General features: G+C 42.4%; 1 protein-coding gene and 1 long non-coding RNA gene across 3 annotated transcripts in view; one reads left to right on the top strand and one right to left on the bottom strand.

Annotated features, from left to right (window-relative positions):
- Positions 1-9,570: 9,570 nt before the first annotated feature.
- The window catches only part of CPM (carboxypeptidase M), a 71,991-nt gene continuing 58,549 nt past the window's right edge, over positions 9,571-23,012 (bottom strand). For both annotated transcript variants that reach the window (XM_036298051.1, XM_036298050.1), the window contains exons 7-9: positions 21,515-21,667; positions 15,283-15,431; positions 9,571-13,064 (exon numbers count right to left, since the gene is read on the bottom strand). In XM_036298051.1, the coding sequence (XP_036153944.1) occupies positions 12,822-13,064; positions 15,283-15,431; positions 21,515-21,667 (545 nt within the window). In that variant the 3' untranslated portion in view covers positions 9,571-12,821. The remainder of the gene's footprint in view (positions 13,065-15,282; positions 15,432-21,514; positions 21,668-23,012) is intronic.
- On the top strand, positions 13,058-21,519 carry LOC118650131. The gene is made up of 3 exons (XR_004965877.1): positions 13,058-13,373; positions 15,196-15,217; positions 20,715-21,519. It is a non-coding gene; the product is annotated as an uncharacterized LOC118650131 (long non-coding RNA).

Here is a 23,012-nt window from a genome sequence, read left to right as displayed (position 1 = left end):
ATATCCAAAAGCATCAGTACTCAGAAGTGTTGAATACGTTAAATTGTAAAATGGACTATAAACAGAATCTAATAAAAATCAACAGAAAATAGAACAAGAGCAGTGTGAAGTGACAAGCAGGTAGAAAACCCCATGTAGGTAATGTACTTGGAATGATATCTTTAAAAATATTGTTAGAATAATGCTATTTGGGATAAGAGATCCACAATAATTGTTCAATTTTTCCATTACAGTTATGTTAGGTGAATTTCATTCATTTTTTGGCTCAATTTTAGTACTCTTGTGTGTTTTTGATTCTCACCCGAACCCAGACCACCCCCAAATTAGGTCTTTTTTCAAGAATACAGTAATATCTGCCTAAATTGACTTCACTTTCTTTGGTCTCCCCCATTTTTTTGTTCATTTATGGGGGAAAAAATCATTAATTTCATTGCTTGTTGGTTATTATCTCAAATGTTCTGCCTGGTCGTTTTAGACTTCTAGAGCTCTATGAAACAGGTGCTTTCTTTTCACCATAATCTCACCGTTTTTAGTGCAACAAAGTTTATTTGCATCCTGACTCTCCCAAGAGTTTTAATTTTCATTCTGTAGAGTTGGAAGAGCTAAGTTCTAATAGCACTTCTGCTACTTGCTCAGTGCTCTCAGAATTAGAGACAATAGTGCATAATAAAGCCTAAGATGGGGTCTGGCAGGTAGTAAGGACTTCCAATAAATCACAGTTGTTTAATTTCATCGCATCCATTCATGACTACTACTTCCAAAACTCAGCTGTGTTAACCCTATCTTTTTTCCTGCATTGTTTCAACTCAGTGCTCTTCACATTCGCTGATGTGTTTCTTTGTACTCTCCCACAGCAGATGAATGTAACATCCTTTCATGTCACCTTCTCTCAGGTGCCTAGTCTATGCATTGTGTGACAGTAGGCATTCAGTAAAGGATACTGATTGGCAAGGAAAGCCACTAAGCAGTTTTTCCTAGTTTATACTAGGAAAAGAGGCAGTTTACAAAAATTCCTAAAAATAAAGAAACTGTGATCTTTATTTTTTAAATATATTTTTACTAGAGGCCCGATGCACGAAGATTTGTGCAAGAATGGGCCTTCCTTCCCCTGGCTGCTGGCACCACCTTTGCCCTGGCCCAGAGCCACCTTTCTGCCTTGGCTCCGGCCTGGAGCCACCTTTCTGTCTTCATTCCGGCCCGGAGCCGCCTTTCTCCTTCCCACGCTGCCCAGAGGCCCGGAGTGGCTGGGGCGGTGTGGAATACCTGTGTCGTCACCATGGCGATGACGCAAGTGTCCCACCCTGTCCCTGGTCGTTTGGTGCCTGTGTATGCAAAGTAACCCTCCATCTTTGTTGGGTTAATTTGTATACTCACGCCTGATTGGCTGGTGGGTGTTGTGAAGGTACGGTCAATTTGCATCTTTCTCTTTTATTAGTGTAGATTGATTTCAGAGAGGAAGAGATAGAAACATCAATGATCAATCATTGATTGGCTGCCTCCTGCACACCCCCTATTGGGGATCGAGCCTGCAACCCAGGCATGTGCTCTGCTGGGGAATTGAACTGTGACCTCCTGGTTCATGGGTCAAAGCTCAACCATGGAGCCACACTGGCTGGGAACAGTAATCTTTAAAAGTCAGTATGGTGTCAGATTTGTAACAATTGGGAAAGCTTTCCTTTTTTCTTTTCAATTTTAAATCTTTATTGTTGATAGTATTTTCCCCCCAATCATCCCCTTCACTTGGTTCCCACCCCACCCCAGGCCTTCACCACCCTACTGTCTGTGTCCATAGATAAGATCTTTGGTTAACCTCTTCCCACACACACACCCCCTGCCCACCTGCAGCCCCCTCTCCTCTGAGATTCGTCAGTCTGTTCTATGCTTTCATGCCTCTGATTCTATTTTATTCACCAGTTTATTTTGTTCATTAAATTTCCTGTTCATTTGATTTTTTGATTCAGTTGTTGATAGATATGTATTTGTTGCCATTTTATTGGTCACATTTTTTCTTTTCTTCTTCTTCCTCTTAAAGAATACCCTTCAAACATTTCATATTTGGTGGTGATGAACTCCTTTAACTTTTCCTTGTTTGTGAAGCTCTTTATCTGACCCTCAATTCTAAATGAGAGCTTAGCTGGGTAGAGTAATCTTGGGTGTAGGTACTTACTATTCATCAATTTGAATATTTCTTACCACTCCCTTCTGGCCTGCAAAGTTTCTGTTAAGAAATCAGCCGACAGATGTATGGGCGTGCCCTTGTAGGTAACTAACTCTTTTTCTCTTGCTGCTTTTAAAATTCTCTCTTTGTCTTTAGCCCTTGGCATTTTAATTATGATGTGGTCCTCTTTGGGTCTTGGTGTGGCCCTCTTTGGGTTCCTCTTATTTGGGAGACTCTGTGCTTCCTGGCCTTTAAGTCTATTTCTTTTACCAGGTAGGGGAAGTTTTCTGTCATTACTTCTTCAAATAGGTTTTCAATAACTTGCTCTCTCTCTTTTCTTTCTGGTATCACCATAATGTGCATGTTGGTACATTGGAAGTTGTCCCAGAGGTTCCTTACACTTATCTTCATATTTTTGGATTCTTTTTTCTTTTTGCTTTTCTGACTGGATGTTTTTTGCTTCCTCATATTCCAAATTGTTGGTTTGATTTTTGGACTCCTCTACTCTACTGTTGAGTCCCTGTAAATTATTCTTTATTTCAGTTAGTGTATGCTTAATTTCTGACTGGTCCTTTTTCATGTCTTTGACATTCTCACTAAGATCCTTGAAAGTCTCATGAATATCCTTGAGTAATCTTATAACCATGGTTTTGAACTCTGTGTCCAGTAGTTTGCTTGCTTCCATTTCTTTCATTTGTGACATGTTCCTTTGTTTTCGCATTTTGGCTGCTTCCTTGTGTTTGTTTCTATGTATTAGGCAGAGCTGCTATGTCTCCTGGATTTGTTAAAGTGGCCATATGTAGTAGATGTCCTGTAGGGCCCAGTGGCTTAGTCCCCACAGTCACCTGAGCTGTGCACTCTAGGTGTGCCCCTGTGTGGGTTGTGTGCACAGTCTTTTTGTAGTTGATCTTTTATTGCTGTTGGCGTCATTGGGAGGACCAGGTCAATTGGCTGTGAGGACCAGCTGCGACCACAGTGGGAGAGCTGCTGTGCAGGAAACACCCCTATGGAGCAGGACTTGCTTCAATGGGGCTTTGGTGCTCTCTGAGTCTGCCTCTTGAGTGTATCACTTATGGCTATGTAGAGTTGTAATCTGCTATGGGCTGAAGCTGTCCGTTGGGTACACTGGCTTTAGGGCATCCAGGGAGGTACAAAGTCAGTCACTGCCTGAGGCCATCAGTAAGAGCTACAGAGGGATCTGCAGATGGCTGCTATGAAGCAAGTGCCAGGTCTTGAGCTATTTATTTATTTTTATTTTTAAAATATAAACCCTTCCTATTTTTTAAAAATTTGTTATTATTTTTTGTTAATGCTCACCTGAGGATATTTTTCCATTGATTTTTAGAGAGAGTGGAAGGGAAAGGGAGAGACAGAGAGAAACATTGATGTGAGAGGGACACATGGATTGGTTGACTCGTGCACAAACTTGCAACCGAGGTACATGCCCTTGACCAGAATCGAACCCGGGACTCTTCAGTCCGTGGACCAATGCTCTATCCACTGAGCCAGACCACCTGGGGCTTGGGCCTTTTATTGATAGGCTTGGGGCACGCTGTCTCCAGCTGCAGCTTGTTTGAGAAATTTTTAGCAAAGTCTGAAGCCTGAGCCAGGACAAGCCATCCATATGGAAAAGCTGCTATAAGCAGCTTGGGTGTGGCTACAAATTGGATGGGGTGGGGTCTCAGGGAATCCCCAGGCAGAGAAACAGTGTGAGCCAAGCTGATGGAAACAGATATGGGTGCCAGTCAGCCCTGTGACAGGGGAGGTCCCAGCACAGAAACAATGACCCCAGAGAGCACTCCAGGCTGGGAGAAAGCTGCCCCCTAGTTCCTGCCCTTATGCCAGACAATTCAGTTTCTCCCTGTATGTGTCTGGGTCCCCTGGCACTGGGGCTTGGAAGAAGTGGGGCCGTGTAAGCTCATGTGCTGGCTCTTTGAAAGAAATAGCTGAGTCTCCAGCAGCTTCCGTGTCTCTCAGCCACAATCCTCGCGGGTTTTTATAGCCTGTAGTTGTGGGGACTTCTCTTCCCAGCTCTGGAGCCCTGCGCTGGGGGTCTGGTATATGGCTGGGACCCCCCGCTTCTCACAGGTGGCCTCTGCACAGACAGTCTCCTTCCTGATTAAAAATATAGCACACCTGGACGTCGGGCCAGCCCATTCTGCACCTCCACCCCTACCACCAGTCTAATGTGCTTTCTTTTTTACTTCTCTGGTTGTAGGGCTTCCATTCAGCCAGCTTTCAGGTGGTTCTGAATGACGGTTGTTCTTATTTTAGTCGTAATTTTGATGTAGATGTGGGAGGCGGCGAGTCCAGGCATTTACCTATGCTGCCATCTTGGTTCTTCTTGTGCTGTTTTGATTTGGGAAAGCTTTTCTTAAAAAACAAAATATCCCTCTGAAATTAAAAACTTTTCATCTTCTATCACAATCATTTTTTAGTGGCATGAGAAGACCAAGTCTTTAGTTACGCATTATTTATTTATTTATTTATTATTTTTTTATTGATTAAGTTATTACATATGTGTCCTTATCCCCACGTTACCCCCTATCCCCCACACTCATGCCCTCACCCCCCTGTTGTCTGTGTCCATTGGTTAGGCCTATATGCTTGCATATAAGTCCTTTGATTGATCTCTCCCCCTTACCCCCACCCTCCCCTAACTTCTCTCTGAGGTTTGATGGTCTGATCGATGCTTCTCTGTCTCTGGATCTGTTTTTGTTCATCAGTTTATGTTGTTCATTATATTCCATAAATGAATGAGATCATGTGGTATTTTTCCTTCATTGACTGGCTTATTTCACTTAGCATAATGCTCTCCAGTTCCATCCATGCTGTTGCAAATGGTAAGAGTTCCTTCTTTTTTACAGCAGCATAGTATTCCATCGTGTAGATGTACCACAGTTTTCTAATCCATTCATTTGCTGATGGCACTTAGGCTGTTTCCAGATCTTAGCTATGGTGAATTGTGCTGCTATGAACATATGGGTGCATATATCCTTTCTGATTGGTGTTTCTAGTTTCTTGGGATATATTCCTAGAAGTGGGGTCACTGGGTCAAATGGGAGTTCCATTTTCAGTTTTTTGAGGAAGCTCCATACTGTTCTCCACAGTGGCTGCACCAGTCTGCATTCCCACCAGCAGTGCACAAGGGTTCCTTTTTCTCCACATCCTCTCCAGCACTTGTCGTTTGTTGATTTGTTGATGATAGCCAGTCTGACAGGTGTGAGATGGTACCACATTGTTGTTTTGATTTGCATCTCTCGGATGATTAGTGACTTTGAACATGTTTTCATATGTCTCTTGGCCTTCTGTCTTCTTTCGAAAAGTATCTATTTAGGTCCGTAGTTACGCATGTTTTAAACCACAAGGTGGAAGCACCACACTGGGTTCTCTGAAGGCATTCAGAGTAGACCTGACTGTGGCAGTCTACTCCAGGAGAGAGATTGCTGAGCTAGAAAGAAAAGAAATGATGAGAATTCTGTTCCCAGGTAAAGCAACCTTCACATTTCAGTCCTGAAATCCTTCACTGTTTATCCTTCAGAGTTTCATGAGACACTCACTATACGTAAAAATACTATGCTTTGGCATTGAGAGATCTTTGATCAATTAGAAAATTTACTAACTTTGATTTAACTTAATCACTAGTATAAAGTCTGGAAATCTTTAGTGAATATGTAAGAAAGTGTAGTGATTGTGTAAACTGGTGCTTCTAAAATTTGGGGTTCCATTCTTTAAATCAGTTGCTTTTCATTATAAAACTAGTAAATAGAAGTTTTTAAAAAATGGACTAATCACTTGTTTATACTTAGGTGACCCCTGTGAAAGGGTCGTTCGACCGCCAAAGGGGTCGCGACCCACAGGTTGAGAACCACTGGACTGTAAAGGGACCTGGAGATGATTATGCTAAGTGGACTAAGCCAAGAGAAAGACAAGTATCACATGATCTCACTCATATGTAGAATCTAATGAACAAAATAAAGTGATGAACAAAGTAGATCCAGAGACATAAAAGCATGGAACAGATTGATGAGTCGGAGGGAAGGTGGGGGTGGGTGAGGGAGAGATTAACCAAAGAATTTATATGCTTATATGCATAGCCCATGGACACAGACAACAGTGTGGTGAAAGCCTGGGGGTGGGGGTGGAGTGGAGGAGAAATAGGAGGACATCTGTAATACTTTCAACAATACATTAAAAATAAATAAAAACATGGTCGTGAAACATTTTGAAAAAGATTGTGCCTTGTTTTTGGGGGTGGAGTCGGGATAGGAAGTAATGGATGCCTGAGTTGCAAATTTAAACATCAAAGTCTATCTAAAATATACCAGAAAATTTCTGCAAATGAATTCTCTTTTGGAAATAAGAAAACTGTTCCCAATTTATTTTCTAAGTTGAAAGAGTTATCACTTTTAAAAATTGGTACCTGTAAATTACCTGTTTCCTACTGGCCTTTTCTCATTTAAACTTAACTTTTTTTAGCATGTTTCTGAGGGCAGACATACTCAAGCCCAATTTCTCTGTGACTAGAAATTTGTATCTGGTTGCATGGACATAGGGTAAGGGCTATTTTCCAATTCCTGTAGGAGGCAAGTTATAAGTATTCTCTGTGTTTCAAAAGTACTTTATTATTTAGGACATTTATTTATTTATTTAGCAATTAGGAGTAAAGACTTCTTTCTATATCAGCATTTCCCGAAGTGTGTTTGGAAATCTAGGAAAGTAAGTTCAAAGTGATGGTACTGGGCTAATTTATGTATGAATGGTTCCGTGGCTACGTGTGTTTGGGAAATCCTGTTTCTTTGTTGTATGATTTCTCAGACCTTTTAACTACATTCATGTGAATTTTGCAGTTTTTTTGTTTTGTTTTTACCAGAAGGCACACTTTTCATTACCTACCCTATGGTACAAATTAATTTGGAATATAACATTAGGATGAGTATCCTATCTAATAAAAGAGAAACATGATAATTAGCCGTACATCCGCTACCCTTCCCATTGGCTAATCAGGGCAATATGCAAATTAACTGTCAGCCAAGATGGCGGCCGGCAGCCAGGCAGCTTGAAACTAACATGAGGCTTGCTTGCTTCAGTGGCAGAGGACTCCAACGTTCCCCGCCTGCCACTTCAGGCCTCTGAGCTGCAAGCAACTATGTAACAAACATAGAAGCTAAACAAAACCCCAGAAACCTGCTGGGCTTCAGCTAGCAGGATTGCAACATTGTAAGCAAAGGCCAGAAACCTACTTTCAGCAGCAGAGGCCTAAGAGCTGCAGCCAAGCCTCAAAGCTAAAGCTGGCCCAGAATAAAAAAAAAAAAAAAGGAGCGGTTGGGAGCTTCAGTCACCCCCAGCCTGAAAACAGCCCTCAGCTCCTCACCCAGACTGGCCAGGCACCCCAGTGGGGACCCCCACCCTGAAGGGTGTGTGACCAGCTGCAAACACCCATCATCCCCTCACCCAGGCTGGCCAGGCACCCCAGTGGGGACCCCCACCCTGAAGGATGTGTGACCAGCTGCAAACAGCCATCATCCCCTCACCCAGGCTGGCCAGGCACCCCAGTGGGGACCCCCACCCTGATCCAGGACACCCTTCAGGGCAAACCAGCCAGCACCCACCCATGCACCAGGCCTCTACCCTATATAGTAAAAGGGTAATATGCCTCCCAGCACCGGGATCAGCGGAGCCGCGAGGCCTCCCGGCACCGGGATCAGCGTGACAGGGGGCAGCGCCCAAACCCCCTGATCGCCCTGCGGGTCTGTGTGTGACAGGGTGCGGCGCCCCAATCCCCTCCCCCACCACGGGCCCTGGTCTGTGTGTGACGGGGTAGAGCCATAACCTCCCTATCGGCCCTGCCCTGAGTGTGAGAGTGGTGGCACCCCAACCCCCGGATCGGCCCTGCTCTGTGCATGACAGGGTACAGAGCCCCAACCCCCCTGATGGGCCCTGCTCTGTGAGTGACAGGGGGAAATGCCCCAACCCCGATTGGCCCTGCTCTGTGCATGACAGGGGGTGGTGCCGCAACCTCCCCATCGACCCTGCCTTGAGTGTGACAGGGGATGGTGCCCCAACCCCCCAATCGGCCCTACCTTGAGCGTGACTGAGGGTGGGATCACAACCTCCCAATCGCCCTGCTCTGTGTATGACAGGGGGCAGCGCCCCAACTCCCCAATCGACCCTGCTCTGAGCCCGACCAGGGGCTGCACCTAGGGATTGGGCCTGCCCTCTGCCACCTGGGAGCAGGCCTAAGCCAGCAGGTCGTTATCTCCTGAGGGGTCCCAGACTGCGAGAGGGCACAGGCCGGGCTGAGGGCCCCCCCCCCCCCGAGTGCACAAATTTTTGTGCACCGGGCCTCTAGTCCTATATAATAAAAGCCTAATATGCAAATCAACCGAATGGCAGCACAACTGGTCACTATGATGTACACTGACCACCAGGGGGCAGATGCTCAATGCAGGAGCTGCCCCCAGCCCGCAGGCCCCACACCAGCCAAGGCGAGTGCCAGCAGGTTCCCCCCACCCCATCCCGTTTGCACCACAGAGGGAGGTGAGCAGTGGCGGCAGTGGGCGGGGCCGGTGAGCGGGTGGTGCCAGGCTGGCCAAGGCAGGTGCCAGTAGGGGGCCCCCCCCAATCACCCAACTGGTTGCCCCACAGATCGGCCTTGATCGCCGACCAGTCCTAGGGACCCTACCTGTGCACGAATTTCATGCACTAGGCTTCTAGTATATCATAAAGTTATGAAAGAACTACCTGGGCTTTGAAGAGTTATAGTATTGCTTCATAAAGGGTCATTAAATCTGGTCTTTACCAGTCTTTATTCAGTGGTAATCAGTTCTCTAGTATGTGGACTTTGTTACACTTGTGTAAGTATTTGTTTTCAAAGTAATGTAATGGAAAGAAACAGCATCCATGGTTTACATGAATATTAATTTATTGAGAATAAGATACATTTTAGATTTACTGAGTTCAGAGGTAGTCATGGCCAATACCCAATAAAAGTTTACATTCTTAATTTGTACACTTAAAGTTCTTAATTAGAAAGTCACTTCAAAAATCATTTAGAGATATCTATAAAAGACTGTGGAATAGTTAATATGCTAAAGCATAATAAAAGTTTGTAAGTAATACAGTACAATACCTGCTTGTTGGTGACATAAAGTATATAATAAAGTTAGACTTTCCCCAAACTTCTCTTTTAGGTGTTATTAACTTTTTTGTTTCTCTTTAACCATTTTCTCCCTCTCTCCCAATCTAAAGTCATGAGGAAGGTATAAGGGATCTGTCATAAAATAAGCATTAACTGTGTTTTCACTGTGTACAATAAGAATCAAACTTCTCAGGGAGCAACTTATCCTGTTGCCGTGAGACAATATGCTAGGCTCATTTTTTCCGGATTTCCAAGGAAACGCTATTTCCAATCAAGTGCCAGATATTTTTACTTTCTACAGGTACAACACGCAAAATTGCTTCTGGAACAAAACATCAAGTACATCCAACCACTCAAGTCTGAATGAATGTGGTAAATGAGGCACCAAAATTAACACTGATACTTACCTGCAGGGATTTAGCAACATTTCTTTAAAGATTCTCTCATGTTTACATAATTCGAGTACCTACATCAGAAAAACAGTTACTTCATGCAAGTTTCCTTAAGTGTAATTAAATGATCATTCTAGCTAACCGATGTTTCATTTGTTTTCAGACCAATTCTGTTTGTATCTGATGCAAAAGACTTGGTCCTGGATAAGTTACACAGCCTTCAAAATATTGACCACTTGCGTGTTAATTATCCTTCCTCCACCAGGGCAAGCACCAAAGACAGCACCAGTGCGGCTCTCACACTGCCACTTCCGACAGTCACAGCATCAGGCAGGCAGAGGCCTCCGTTTTACAGGTAAGGAAACTGAGAGCGGGGTGGGCTTGCACCCAGGGCTCCCACCTAAGTATCATTTTACTGCCACCTGCTATCTTTTCTTCTATCTTGAAAACCTTTACCATATCGGTTTCTCCATGAAAGGAGTTATATCTGAAGTTAGAACCTGAGGAGTGTAGGAGGGTGTAGGGAAGCTGTTCTGCAGGGAGATGTGGGGATCTGGTCGGAATTCCATAGTTGTTTCTCCTCTTGGACACTTCATGGATTAGTGGGGGGTGTAGCTGTACTTACTAACTCTTGCTGCAAACTGTAGGGCATTGCTGAAAATATGTACCCCAAACCTGCTCAGAATTAAGTTCAGGTTTGGCGTGCATTTGGCTTGGAGATTATTTTAATTGTTTTGCTCATCTCTAAGTAATTTTGATTCTGATAAAATTTCTGATTTTAAAAACATTTCCTTAACATTATGGCTCATGAACCAATTCAGATTTTGGTTCATGTTTCTTCAAAAATTGCTACCATAATTTTGTTAATCAATGTTACCCTAATAAATTTAATTTAAAAATTAACAATAAAAGAGTAAAAAATAAGATTAAAAAGGCAAAAAATTTGCTGTCTTGGGAAAGGAAAAGTTAGAACTCAGAATGCCAGCTTGAAAAATTCTTTAGGGCTTAATGGCAAATCAAGCCAAATTGCATATACTTTTATATGTAATATACCAAATCATTTTCTGTAATATATTAACATATGCTTTCAAGTATAATAAGTTATAGTTTATTTAAATAAAAATGATCAAGATATTTAGGTTATTGCCAGATTTCAAAGAAGTGAGTAAAAGATTATAAATTTTGTTTATATTAAACATGTATGATTTTGTATAGACAGAATAAGCTTGGCACAAGAATAGGTCCTAAATGCCCATGTATCTCCCATTCATGTATGGTTCTCAAGCATTCACCATGTTCCAAGCCAAGTATAGTTTCATTTTCTGTTTGCTACTTCCCCTTATATAATGTTTTAAGTTAGGTTAACTGTCATTATAGTGGAGAATAAATGCTTCATATTGAGTACTAATGATAAAAATTTTGTTTTCCAATAATAAAAAAGGTAGCCTTAGAGTTAATAGGTAACATACCTTTACTATGAAGCTTAGGATAAATGCAAAGTCCAGTAAAAGCACCGTATTTGAATTTATTTCTTGATACATACATGAAAACACTCTTCTGTCAGCATTACTAGGAACCAGAAATTGCCAAAGCATGGGATCTAGTTTAACTCAAAGCCCTATACAGTTTCTGGGCGAGACTGGGAGTAGCAGATTGCTGGAACCCTTTGTTCATTCATTCAATTTCTACTATGTTCTCTGAGGATGTAAAAATGCATTTTTCAAACAAATTAGCCCCTCGGTCCCAAAGAGCTCACTCTACTAGAGAAAACTCGTACCTGGAAGTATAAGATTATAACACAGTGTTGTAAATCCAATAGTAGAGGTAACCTGTTCTATTTGGGGAGCAAAGAGGAGGGTTCCCAGATTGACTGGGAGGAGGTGAGATGGAAAGGAATGGAATGATGGCCAGCAAAGGCTTCCTGGAAGAGTCGATGCCTAAACCGAGTTGTAAAAGAGGGAGGAAGAAAGAAAAAGTGGGTCAGAATGGCATTCCAGGCACCAGGACACAGCAGGACATTAGGTGTCAGTAGGTTGTTGACTTTTGTTTCAAAGAGACCCCCTTCCCCAGTGCCATGCGGAGGATGGATCTGAAGAGGAGGAAGCTGGGAGCAAGTGACGGTACAGCTGTTGCAGTGGTGCAGGTGAGCTGTGACGGCCGGAACTTGGCAGTGTTAGTAGTCCTGGAGGGAGGGTAGAATCGATAATTATAGTCTTTAGTGATTGATGGAATATATGGGATGACAGAGGAGAAAGAAGTATCAAGGAGAACTCCCAGGTTTGGTGGTACCAGGAATTGAGACAGGATACAGGAGGAAGAGCAGCTCTAGGGAGAAAAGTATGTTCCATTTTTGCATGAGTTTGAGGTACCTCTGGGTCACATCCAGGTGGATATATATCCAGTGGGCAGTTGGATGTGAGTCTGAAGCTCAGGCAAGAGGCTAGAATTACACATTTGGCGGTCATCAGCATGATAGGACTGTGGCATCCAGGTGCAGAATGGCAGGGACACTTAAATGACCCATATTTTTGGGACTCTGTAGGCAACACCTTGTTATGCTATTAGGCCCATATTTTCTGGGGCCACTGAGACATGGCTGCCTATTTTCTCTCATATTTCCTTAGAACATTTGCAAAGCTAAATATTCCCAGTCTTGTTATCATTTTTCCCTGTCCTGAGAACTAATGATATATGGCACTATCTCTTCATATATAGCACTCATAGCAAGGTCTTGTATATGATAGGTGATCAATAAATGTTCATGTTCATTGCTTATATTCAGAATTATCTTCTTGTATCCAGAATTAGCTTCTTTTTTTTCGTCGTCTTCTTGCAGGAGCTTCATTTTTGCTCCTCAAGTTTAACTTCTTACAAATTTCTAAGATGACTTTAAAATGAAGTGTAAGTGGGCAGTACTTGATAGGTGGGTGTCTTCTATTCATCATCAAAACGAAATCATTCCTTTCGTTATCACCACACATTTCTCGTTACAGGATGTAACCATTTGTCTTCTTAGGGAAGGACAGTGGCGTTTGGCCAGTTGTCTCACAGAGGGAGTTAGATTTGCAGTAACCTGGCATGAGTAATCCCTGATTCCAGGTGGTGATGGGGTTGAGTTTCACATTTTGCTTTATTTGAACAATATGTGAAAAAGAGTCACTAAGAGTAAGAACAGACTAGGCTTTGTTGCGGCTGAGTGGCTTGGCAAAATACTGTATAGAGGAATCATAGGACATGAAGGATTTGATACTAGGATAGAATCCAATTGCCCTCTGAGTGGAAATACAATATCCTTTTTAAGAGCACTGAAGTCCTGGGATTTTTTTGGGATAATCACCTTTTTGAGGTATGGCTCTTGTCCAGGGACTGTAACCTGAGAAGAAACAAGAAACAATTATTTGAATGATTTCAGATGTTTTGTGGTGCAAACACTAATATCCACCACTCAAATGCTGCCTTTATGAAACACATAGAACAACCTGCCAGGCCCCCCAGGCTAGTAACCACTTCAGTTCTGCTCATTGAAAGAGTTACCCAATGTCTGTTGATATGGACCATAGTTGTTAATGCTGTTGCCAAGAATTACAAAGTGGAATACAGACAGGTCCTTCATCACGAGGTGTAAGTCAGCAGGAGGAAGTGGTGGACTGATCCTGCCCCATCATTTTCACGGAGATTAAAGGTAAAGAGCTGTTTCTCTTGTCCCAAGTCTGTACTTAATATCCTGATTGGGTATCAAGATCCTTTGTAAGTGGGATTATTTTCTTAATTAATTCCATTTCCTTGCAGCTGATCTAAGTGTACAAATTTACTGTTTCCTTATAAAGCTTTAATTTTACCTGGTTTTGTTCATATGTGTCTGAATCTTTAGCTAGACTTTTTGTTGTTGTTGGGGGAAATGATCAGGAAAAAAAAGAACAAATGCTAAACTAATTATAGATCATGTCCACTGAGAGATGCTTTTAATATATATGGTGAAGAGAGAGAAGAATGGAACATTTACATAACCATTAATTAGTATGTATTTTAGCCATTCATTTCCATTTCCAAAGTCTAGCCTTGCAATCTTGTCCTATAACTAGTAGGTAAAGCCAGCATGTACTGTGTTGGTCTAGTTGGAAATGAACTATTCATAACTATTCTATAAAGGTGTGGCTTACTTATGGGATTATATAAAAGTAATTTAGATTCACTACAAGGAAACCCACTCGCCCCATAGAATGGAAATGTCACAGCACATGACAGGAAAATAAAGAGCCTTTTTTATACAACTCACAACTCATGTAGTGAGTTGAGGTTTCCAGCTCTAGCCACTCAGTAGAAGGAGAATTCTTAAAAGGATTAGCAATTGATGAGCTCCGCTGCTGGAAACTGTAGGAATAACCTGTGGAGCAGGGAGGCTCTGAATTCTATAGTTTTATAAACTGAAAGCCATGCCTTTATTATGTCCTGCAGATGAAATAATGAAATGCAAAGCCAGTTTTTCCTACAGACCAGACTACCTTCTCCTAGGAGTAGCTCTGCTTAGAACAACTGCTACACTTGACATTAGACCCACTAAGCAAAGTGGAGAATTTTGAATTTCTTAGAGGAAAGTCATATTATCAAAGAATAAGAGACACAATCTGGACAACTAAATCAGACACTTATTCATTTAGTTCATTTACATAAGCTTACCTGGGCTCAAGCCAGTGCATGCTTCCTACTAGGAAGAAATGACTCAGAAACATGCATCTTAAATTAAAATTAAAACCTGAGCTTTTACTTGCATTGGTTGGAAAACTTATCATTTGCTTTTGAAAGGTCTGCAAAATATGTCTATCACTTAATATAGTGCTAAATTCATTGGTTGGAAAACTTATCATTTGCTTTTGAAAGGTCTGCAAAATATGTCTATCGCTTAATATAGTGCTAAATTTTGTGCATCAAATTTTACTTATAATGAATCCTAAGGAAATTGTGTCCAAATATATTTTTTAAAGTATATTTTCAGAGAGAGAGAGAGAGAGAGAGAGAGAGAGAGAGAGAGAGAGATCAATGATGAGAGAGAATTATTGACTGGCTGCTTCCTACATACCGCCTGCTGGGGATGGAGCCCACAACCCAGTCATGTGCCCTGTTGGGGAATCAACCGACCTCCTGGTTCATGGGTCAACGCTCAACCATTGAGCAACACTGGCCGGGCCAAATCTATTTTTTAATAGCAGAAATGATGTCTCATGAAATGGGCATTAAAATGGTATTTCATAAAGCTTGCAAGTACTCTAGCTACATTGTTTAGAGTACACAATGTATGAGGTTTTTCTTTCTTTTTTTATCATAAAAAGTATCACAAGAAATAGGATTTAGCCGTTATTAAAAATATTAACTGCCAGTTGGGAAAAAAACAAGTTGGTTTTTTTTTTGGTTTGTTCCTATCATGCTCACTTCTCTTAGTCCCGGCCACAGGCAAGTCTGATGTTGTTTTTTCCTTTGTCCTCATGTACTACTTTTGGACTTGCCAGACATATTTTATATTCCTTCTAGGTGAGTAAGTAAGTATTGTGAATTTTATAGTATTTTAATACCAAAAACTAGAACTGTGTACTTACATTTAACGTATATGACCCAGGCAAGAGAAGGAGGTAATACTCTCCAAATTTGTTGGTTTTATAGGGGCAGATATGTTTTCTGTCTTGGACTTCTACAATTACATTGGGTAATGGATTTCCCTTTTGATCAAAAACTTGACCCTTTATACCTGTAAGGCAAAAAGAGAATTAAATGTTAATACTATGTATTATGGCATATGAAAAATATTTCTTGTAATTAAGTAAAATATGTCCAATATTTATGAGCTGTTTTGAGTTAATAAAATGTTTGAGAAGAAAAACTTAAAAAAAGAGAGATATAATAGACATATAACATATTAGTTTCAGGTATGCAACATAACGATTTGACATATGTATATATTATGAAATGATCACCACAATATGTCTAGTTAACAGTTACAATTTTTTCCTTATGATGAGAACTTTTAAGATTTACTCTCTTAGCAAATTTCAAATTACAATACAGTATTCTTAACTATATTCACCACACTGCACATTACATCTCCAGGACTTAATTTATTTTTGAACTGGAAGTCTATACCTTTTGACCACACATTTCTCCCACCCTCTGCCTCTGGCAGCTACCAAGGTGTTCTCGGTATCTCTCTGTCTGACTTATTTCACTTAGCATCACACCTTCAAGGTCAATCCATGTTGCAAGATTTCACCCTTTTTCTATGGCTGGATAATATTCCATAGTAAATATATACCACATTTTCTTTATTCATCCGTTGATGGACACTTAGGTTGCTTCTATGTCTTGGCTATTGTAAGTAAAGCCGCAGTGAACATGGGGGTGCAGAGATCTCTTCGAGTTAGTGTTTCCCCCTGAAGTAGAATCGCCAGATCATACAGTAATTCTATGCTAACTTTTTGAGGAACCCCCATGCTGTTTTTACACAGAGACTGTACCAGTTTACATTCCCACAAACGGTGTAAAAGGGTTCCTTTTTCTCCACATCCTCGCCAACACTTGTCATTTTGGGTCTTTTTGGTAATAGCCATTCTAACAGGTGGGAAGCAGTACACTTCACCGTGATTCTGATTTGCTTTTCTCTGATGATTATTGATGTTGTGCACCTTTTCATGTACCTGTTGGCTATTATTCTTCTTTGGAAAAATCTCTATTCAGATCCTCTGCCAATATTTTAGTCACATTTTTTTGTGGGGGAAGGAGAGGGTGTGGAGATACTGGTAACTAGGAGGGAGGTGAAATGATGATACCTGCCAGTCTCCATCTATGGAGAATATTTCAGTAGGTACCTAGATGTGGGTTAAATTAGAGGCCTGCCCCTTGGGTTGAAGCTTTAAGACAAGCAAACAGGCTTCTTTCAAAGAGAGACTGGGCATTTCTCAGTTGGCTGTCTCTGCGGGTGGATAGCCAGGTGAGTCTTATGAGCCCTCTAAGAACTGTTTCTTAGTTTTCTATATCCTTGTGGGTCTCATGGATGCAAGACCCTCACCTTTCAAAGTTAGATGTTTTGGGGGCTCATCTCTCTAGTGCAGTTCTTAAAAGATGGGGTGCCAGATGTGGGGTTCAAACCTTTCACACCTCAGGGAACAAAGTTGTGAGTTCCTTCCTGATTGTGGGTGCTGTGCTTGGAATAAGGTTTATGGCAAGATTGTGTCTCAGCCTCTCCAATAGTTTCAATGTGTGTTTTTCTTCTTCTCATTCATCCAATATGTAGGAGTCTGTCAGGTAGTTTTTGAGTTTCTTTCAGAGGGATCTGTTTCATTTGTAGCTGCAGATTTGGTGTCTGTGGGCGGAGGCGAGTTTAGGATCCTCCTACATCACCACCTTGATCCAGAATCTGGTACACTTATGTTTAATGTAATTAAAATACAATCAAGCTACCAATCTGATTTACAGGTTAAGTATGTTATATCAAAATTAGAAAGCATAAAATCCTAAATCCATTCCTGTCATTTTCAAGGTGTTTTCTCAGTCACCAAACTGCACTGTGACTTTGCCACAGGTAGATTCCATAAAATCCTAAACAAAACTCAACAACACTAATGTATTACTTTACAACAGGGTAATTATCTATGCAAGGGATTCAATAGTGTCTTGCCGTAAGGCAAACTACGTGGGTAACAAAATTATAATCACAGGGTTACTTGGGGCATGGAATCGATTGATGGAGTCCTATCATTACTAATAACTGAATATTTATTGATCAGTTAGTATATTTCAGGTTCTATGCCTAGTGCTTAATGTGCATTTTCTCATTGAATCCTCACACAACTGTATGAGATAGGCAATGTTATTGCCACAGCTTTACACGGTGAGGAAACTAAGGTATTGGATTATTCAACAACCTTCTCAAACTCACATAACCAACTACGTGGCATAGCCTAGCTGTGAGTCCATGCTGGTCTCCGGAGCCCACACCGAACCAACACCATACCCCTTACCTCAAAATTTCAGAACTATGGCCCTAACCGGTTTGGCTCAGTGGATAGAGCGTTGGCTTGCGGACTCAAGGGTCCCAGGTTCGATTCTGGTCAAGGGCATGTACCTTGGTGGCGGGCACATACCCAGTGGGGAGTGTGCAGGAGGCAGCTGATGGATGTTTCTCTCTCATCGATGTTTCTAACTCTCTATCCCTCTCCTTTCCTCTCTGTAAAAAATCAATAAAATATATTTAAAAATTTTTTTCAGAACTATGGTTAGTTAATAAAAGGCCATTTACATTTTAAACTCTTCTCATTTTAAATCCTATATTTCACATTCCAAACCTAGAGACAGTTCTTCAAGCTAGGGAAGGCTGGGGTATTTGAATGTCACTGTTGCTGAACAAACACAGACCATGCTTAAATATGGAGTTTCTATTGGAGGGAAACCCATACATCAGCCAAATAAAAGCTGTCTTCATACCTTACATGTCTTTACAATATTCTGTCCAGGCACCATCAAACCTTTCCTTTAGAGGGTAGTAATTGTTTTACCAGAAGACACAATTTATTTTTATATGTTGAAACTGAAATATTGGAAAAAGACCAGTAGCTCCAAAGAGATGCAGAGAGCCAGTACTATTACATCAGGGGAACAAAAAAGTAAAATTCTGGAAAAAGCTCAGATAATAAACAAAGGAGAATAAAATTTGAGACTTAAATTTTGTGGGCCCTCCTGAAAACGAGGTAGAGAAACGTAAAGCTCCCCTTCCCTTGGAAGTGTATCAGCTTCGTGAATGAGAAGCCTGTGTCTGGCAAGAACTGGAACTGCATCTGCCGGGCACAATGGGTGGGACTCGGAGACGGCGTGTCCACTCCCTGTTCCCCCGGATGACCAGTTGCCACCTACTCTGCATCGGGTGACAGATTGACAGCTACCTGTGACCCACAGGCTCCCGGAACTCAGCATGTACCAGGTTCTCTTAGGACAGGTTGCTTAGGTTTCTGGGTGCTGCGGGCCATCCCCCAAACCTCAGGGTTCAGGTCTGCTTTGGGGAGAGAGGACAGCAACAGGTAACATTGTGTCCCGCTCATCTTTGCTTCTCCCCAGAGAGGGGGACAAGCATGCCAGGCCCCTAGAATCAGACTCACCCTCTTTTGCTATGTTGGCTTTGAGGTCTGCAATCCCTATTAAAATACGAATGGCGTTCTCAACTAGAACTAATCCTGAAATGTATATGGGATCACAGGAGACCCTGAATAGACAAAGAAGCCTTGAGAAAAAAAGGGGGAGGAATCATGCTTCCTGATTTCAAACTGTACCAAGAAAGGTATAATTATCAAAACAATATGGCCTAACAGATAGATAGCTCAAGGGGGTAGAAGAGAGAGCCCAGAACGACTGGAACTGCATTTGGACAAGTGCCTTGCTCAAGGTTTTACTCGGGCAGACGACAAAACAGCGTGGGCCTTCCTGTCCTCTTGGCCAGGCCCCTCCGAGGCATCAGGCAGATCAAAATCTCAGGCATCTTCCTTAGCAAGTGGTGAAATTGTACCAGCAAGTGCGACTGACAAATACCAACAATTTCCTTAAACCAGAACAATACCAGGAAGGAGGTGTTTGCTCCCATCACCCACAAACAAAGATATTCTTTGGCTGCCTATTGGGCACCAGTATGAAGAGAACCTTTCTTTCTATCTATCAAGTAACAATAACGACACTGTATCAGTGTTTTGAAATAGGATTTCATGTTAAGCTAGAAAAACAAACAAACAAACAAAAAAAACGACACCTCTGTGTTAAACCACAAGGGGGCAGGGTTGGTGTGCTGATGAATACATTTTTAAGTGAGTTGTGCATCTCTCATTATAGAGCCAGCCAGGCAGATACAGATTCTTTATAAGACCTCGTGTAAAGGGGCTTGCACGCCTTCCAAATTAATAATGGCAACAGCTATGCTATAGTTTGCATGCTATCGAACAGTTTACAAAGCCCCTCACTGGCAATGCTATGTCAGCACAATGAGCTCCTAGGGGCTGCCTTAACTCCGTGCTTGGTAAGTAACCACAACGAATTTCTAAAATAGTGGTGCAGTTCCGTGGAGCGCAGTGCATGTTCAGTGACCCTCTGCCGTTGATGCTGGTGAGGAGACATTTTAGAAAAGATAGGCAGAGTACACACTAAAGGGCCGATACAGTCAGAAATACAGTAGAAAGGTTAAGCCGGTATGTGTCTCATGAGGAAAATCTAGTGGATAAATACTAGAATATTAAGCAAGAGAGCATCCCAAGCAAACTTTGATGACAATTAGAAAGGAGAAAGGCACAATAATAAGCTTAATAAATGTTATGCCCTGGCCAGTGTGGCTCAGTGGTAGAGTGTGGGCCTGTGCATTGAAGAGTCTCAGGTTTGGTCCCTGGTCCCGGTTGGGGGCATGTATGGGAGGCAACCAATCTATGTGTCTTGCTCACATCAATGTCTGTCTGTCTGTCTGTCTGTCTGTCTCTCTCTCTCTCTCTCTTTCTCTCTCTCCTCTCCCCCCCATCTCCCAGTCTCTAAAATTCAAATGGAAGAAATATCCTCGGGGGAGGATTAACAATAAGAAAATAAATGGTATATGCTAGTGAAAAAGAAAGATGAAATTTTGTAGCATCTGCCACAGGGAATCGACCTACCCCATAGTCTCAGCCAGTTAGACACAGTCCTGGGAGGTCACCAGTAACCTCTGTGTACTCGTGTTGGGCAGGGAGCACGGGAATGGGAAAATAGGTATGAAAAGGGGGGGGCACCCATTCTTTGGCTTAGTGGTCAAGGAGAGCTCTTAATTCTCCTTGTACTCAGTCCTGTACCTCTGTGCTTCTTACTTTTCCCTCCTTGGTAGCAGGTGGGAAGCATCTACAAAGTCACAGGAATGATGCAATTATGCAGCAGGCACACAATACAAGCCTCTTCAACACAAACATACCCCCCCCCCCCAACTGTGGCTTGATGTGGTAGCATAACTTTTGTGTCATTTCTCGATATTTCTTCCCCTAAGCCGTTCTGAATGGAGAAAAATAACTTTAACTCTGGCAATGAAGAGCCTTCCACACCTACCCCGCCCAGAGAGACACGGGCTGTCAAATGAGCTCCAGTGAACTGTGTGTGACTCCATCACCACCTCCAGCGGGTGTTTCTCTGGATCCGCAGTCTCGGCATCCCCCGAGGAGATGCTAACCATGCAGGACCCACGGAATCACACACACCCTGGGAGGGACCCGGAAATCTGTGTTTTAACAGACCCCCCGGTGAGTCGACTGCTGACGTTTGAGGATGACCACTCTCCCCACATTCGGTCTGTCCATCTGTGATCAAGGCCAGAGAGCTGTCAAAAAACGGGCTGGAGGATGCCCGGTGCCAGCGTGAAGGGTGCCAGCGTGAAGGGTGGGAGGGGTGAGAGCTAAGGGTGCATCGGCATGTCCGATGTTCTCTGAGTCTGTGACATGGCCTGGCGGGTGACAAGCAAACTTGGCTCTTTTCTAACTGGGTGATGATGTAACAACCCGTTTTCCCGATCTTTCCCAGCTCTCCAGGTCACTCAACATGTACAATGAGAAGGACTCGATATCACATCCCCACATTAAAGCAGCATACACCATGCTTTTTCTTATATGAACCTACGGGCACTGCATTTCTCACACGCTGCAGACGCTCACACAGAGAATTTTAAACCGTTAAGTTGTGTACGAAAGTGGGGCTGGACTGAGAAAACACAAATAGGGGCTTCGTTTTCTCAGCCCAGAGGCTCTGCTAGATGTAATATTTTGTAACAGGAACTAATCAGGAAATTGTACAAACCTAGGTGCACCTGTTTTATGTATTCAATTAGCGAGGCTTTGTTGGAATCCCAGAAGAACGGAAGCTTCTCCTCGCGCGGATATTTACAGCATGACAGCTCCAACGTAATTTCAAAGCACTGGGCCCAGATGTAGTTATAATCCTGCATTCCACCTAAGCACAAGCATAGTCAATATTTTTAAGGTTTAAAATTGGAGTGGAGCCAAGAGTCCCAGCCCTTGAGGACGAGTGAATCAGACAGTTGCACAGAAAGTACACGTAAACAGGAAAAGGTGAAGTTGGCATATTAGCATATAAAATCAGGGCTTGGCAGCTCATTACCAAGGCATGACCGGGCAACCCTAAATCTTCCCATATGGGTAACCAGATCACAGCTGATTGAAGTTCAACTGTGCCTAAAATTAAGTGAGGGGCAGAGGAAGGGTCCTAGTTTGTAATCATACATTACAAAAAGGATGCTTCAAATTATCTTTCTTTCCTAAATTACATTTTAAACAGATGTACACTACAGTGACACTTCTTTAAAAATATTCCTACAGCCGCACGCAGCCGGTTTGGCTCAGTGGATAGAGTGTCGGCCTGTGGACTGAAAGGTCCCAGGTTCGATTCTGGTCAAGGGCATGCATCTTGGTTGCGGCACATCCCCAGTAGGGGGTGTGCAGGAGGCAGCTGATCGATATTTCTCTCTCACGATGTTTCTAACTCTCTATCCCTCTCCTTTCCTCTCTGTAAAAAATCAATAAAATATATTTTAAAAAAATATTCCTACAGCTCTAGCTGGTTTTGCTCAGTGGATAGAGCATCAGCCTGTGGACTGAAGGGTCCCTGGTTCAAGTCCGGTCAAGGGCACACTGCCCAGGTTTCAGGCCAATGGGGGGAGGGGGGGGAGGCAGCTGATCAATGATTCTCATCATTGATGTTACTATCTCTCTCCCCCTCTCTCTTCCTCTCTGAAATCAATAAAAATATTTAAAAAAAAATTTTTAAAGCTAAGTAGTACACTAATTTGGAGGAATAATCATGGCCAACATTTAATGAGTGTTCACTATTGCTAGGTACTGCCTAAAGAGCTTTGTATCAACTATTCTAAGCCTCAGAGCAATTGTTACCCATATTTTACAAATGAGGAAACTTGGTCAGAGATGGTGAGTAACATGCCCAGGGATTCTAGCCAGAGGGTGACAGACCAGGGCACAGGCTCCTGCTCGAGCCGCCGTGCTCTCAGCCATGACATCAAGCTGTTTCTGGGAAGGAAAAGGTGCTGTGCTGACTCTCAAGAGGCAAGAGGCCCAGGCACTCCTGCTCTGGGGTTGCTGGTACCCACACTTTCCAGTTCTCTCTGGAGAGCCTGTTTTCAACGGGTTATAATCATATTTCATCTTTTCTAAGATGCAAAACTTTACATATTTTAAGATCTCTGAATTGGGATGTGTCTAAAATTTGATGGCTAAAAAAATATCATTGTGTCATTAGTTTGGCTGGAAGCATTTCTTTCTTT

The sequence above is a fragment of the Myotis myotis genome, unplaced genomic scaffold, assembly GCF_014108235.1.
Source record: "Myotis myotis isolate mMyoMyo1 unplaced genomic scaffold, mMyoMyo1.p scaffold_m19_p_3, whole genome shotgun sequence".
Taxonomy (NCBI): Eukaryota; Metazoa; Chordata; class Mammalia; order Chiroptera; family Vespertilionidae; genus Myotis; species Myotis myotis.
The sequence above is the reverse complement of the archived record's forward strand: the minus strand, read 5'-3'. Positions and strand labels throughout refer to the sequence as shown.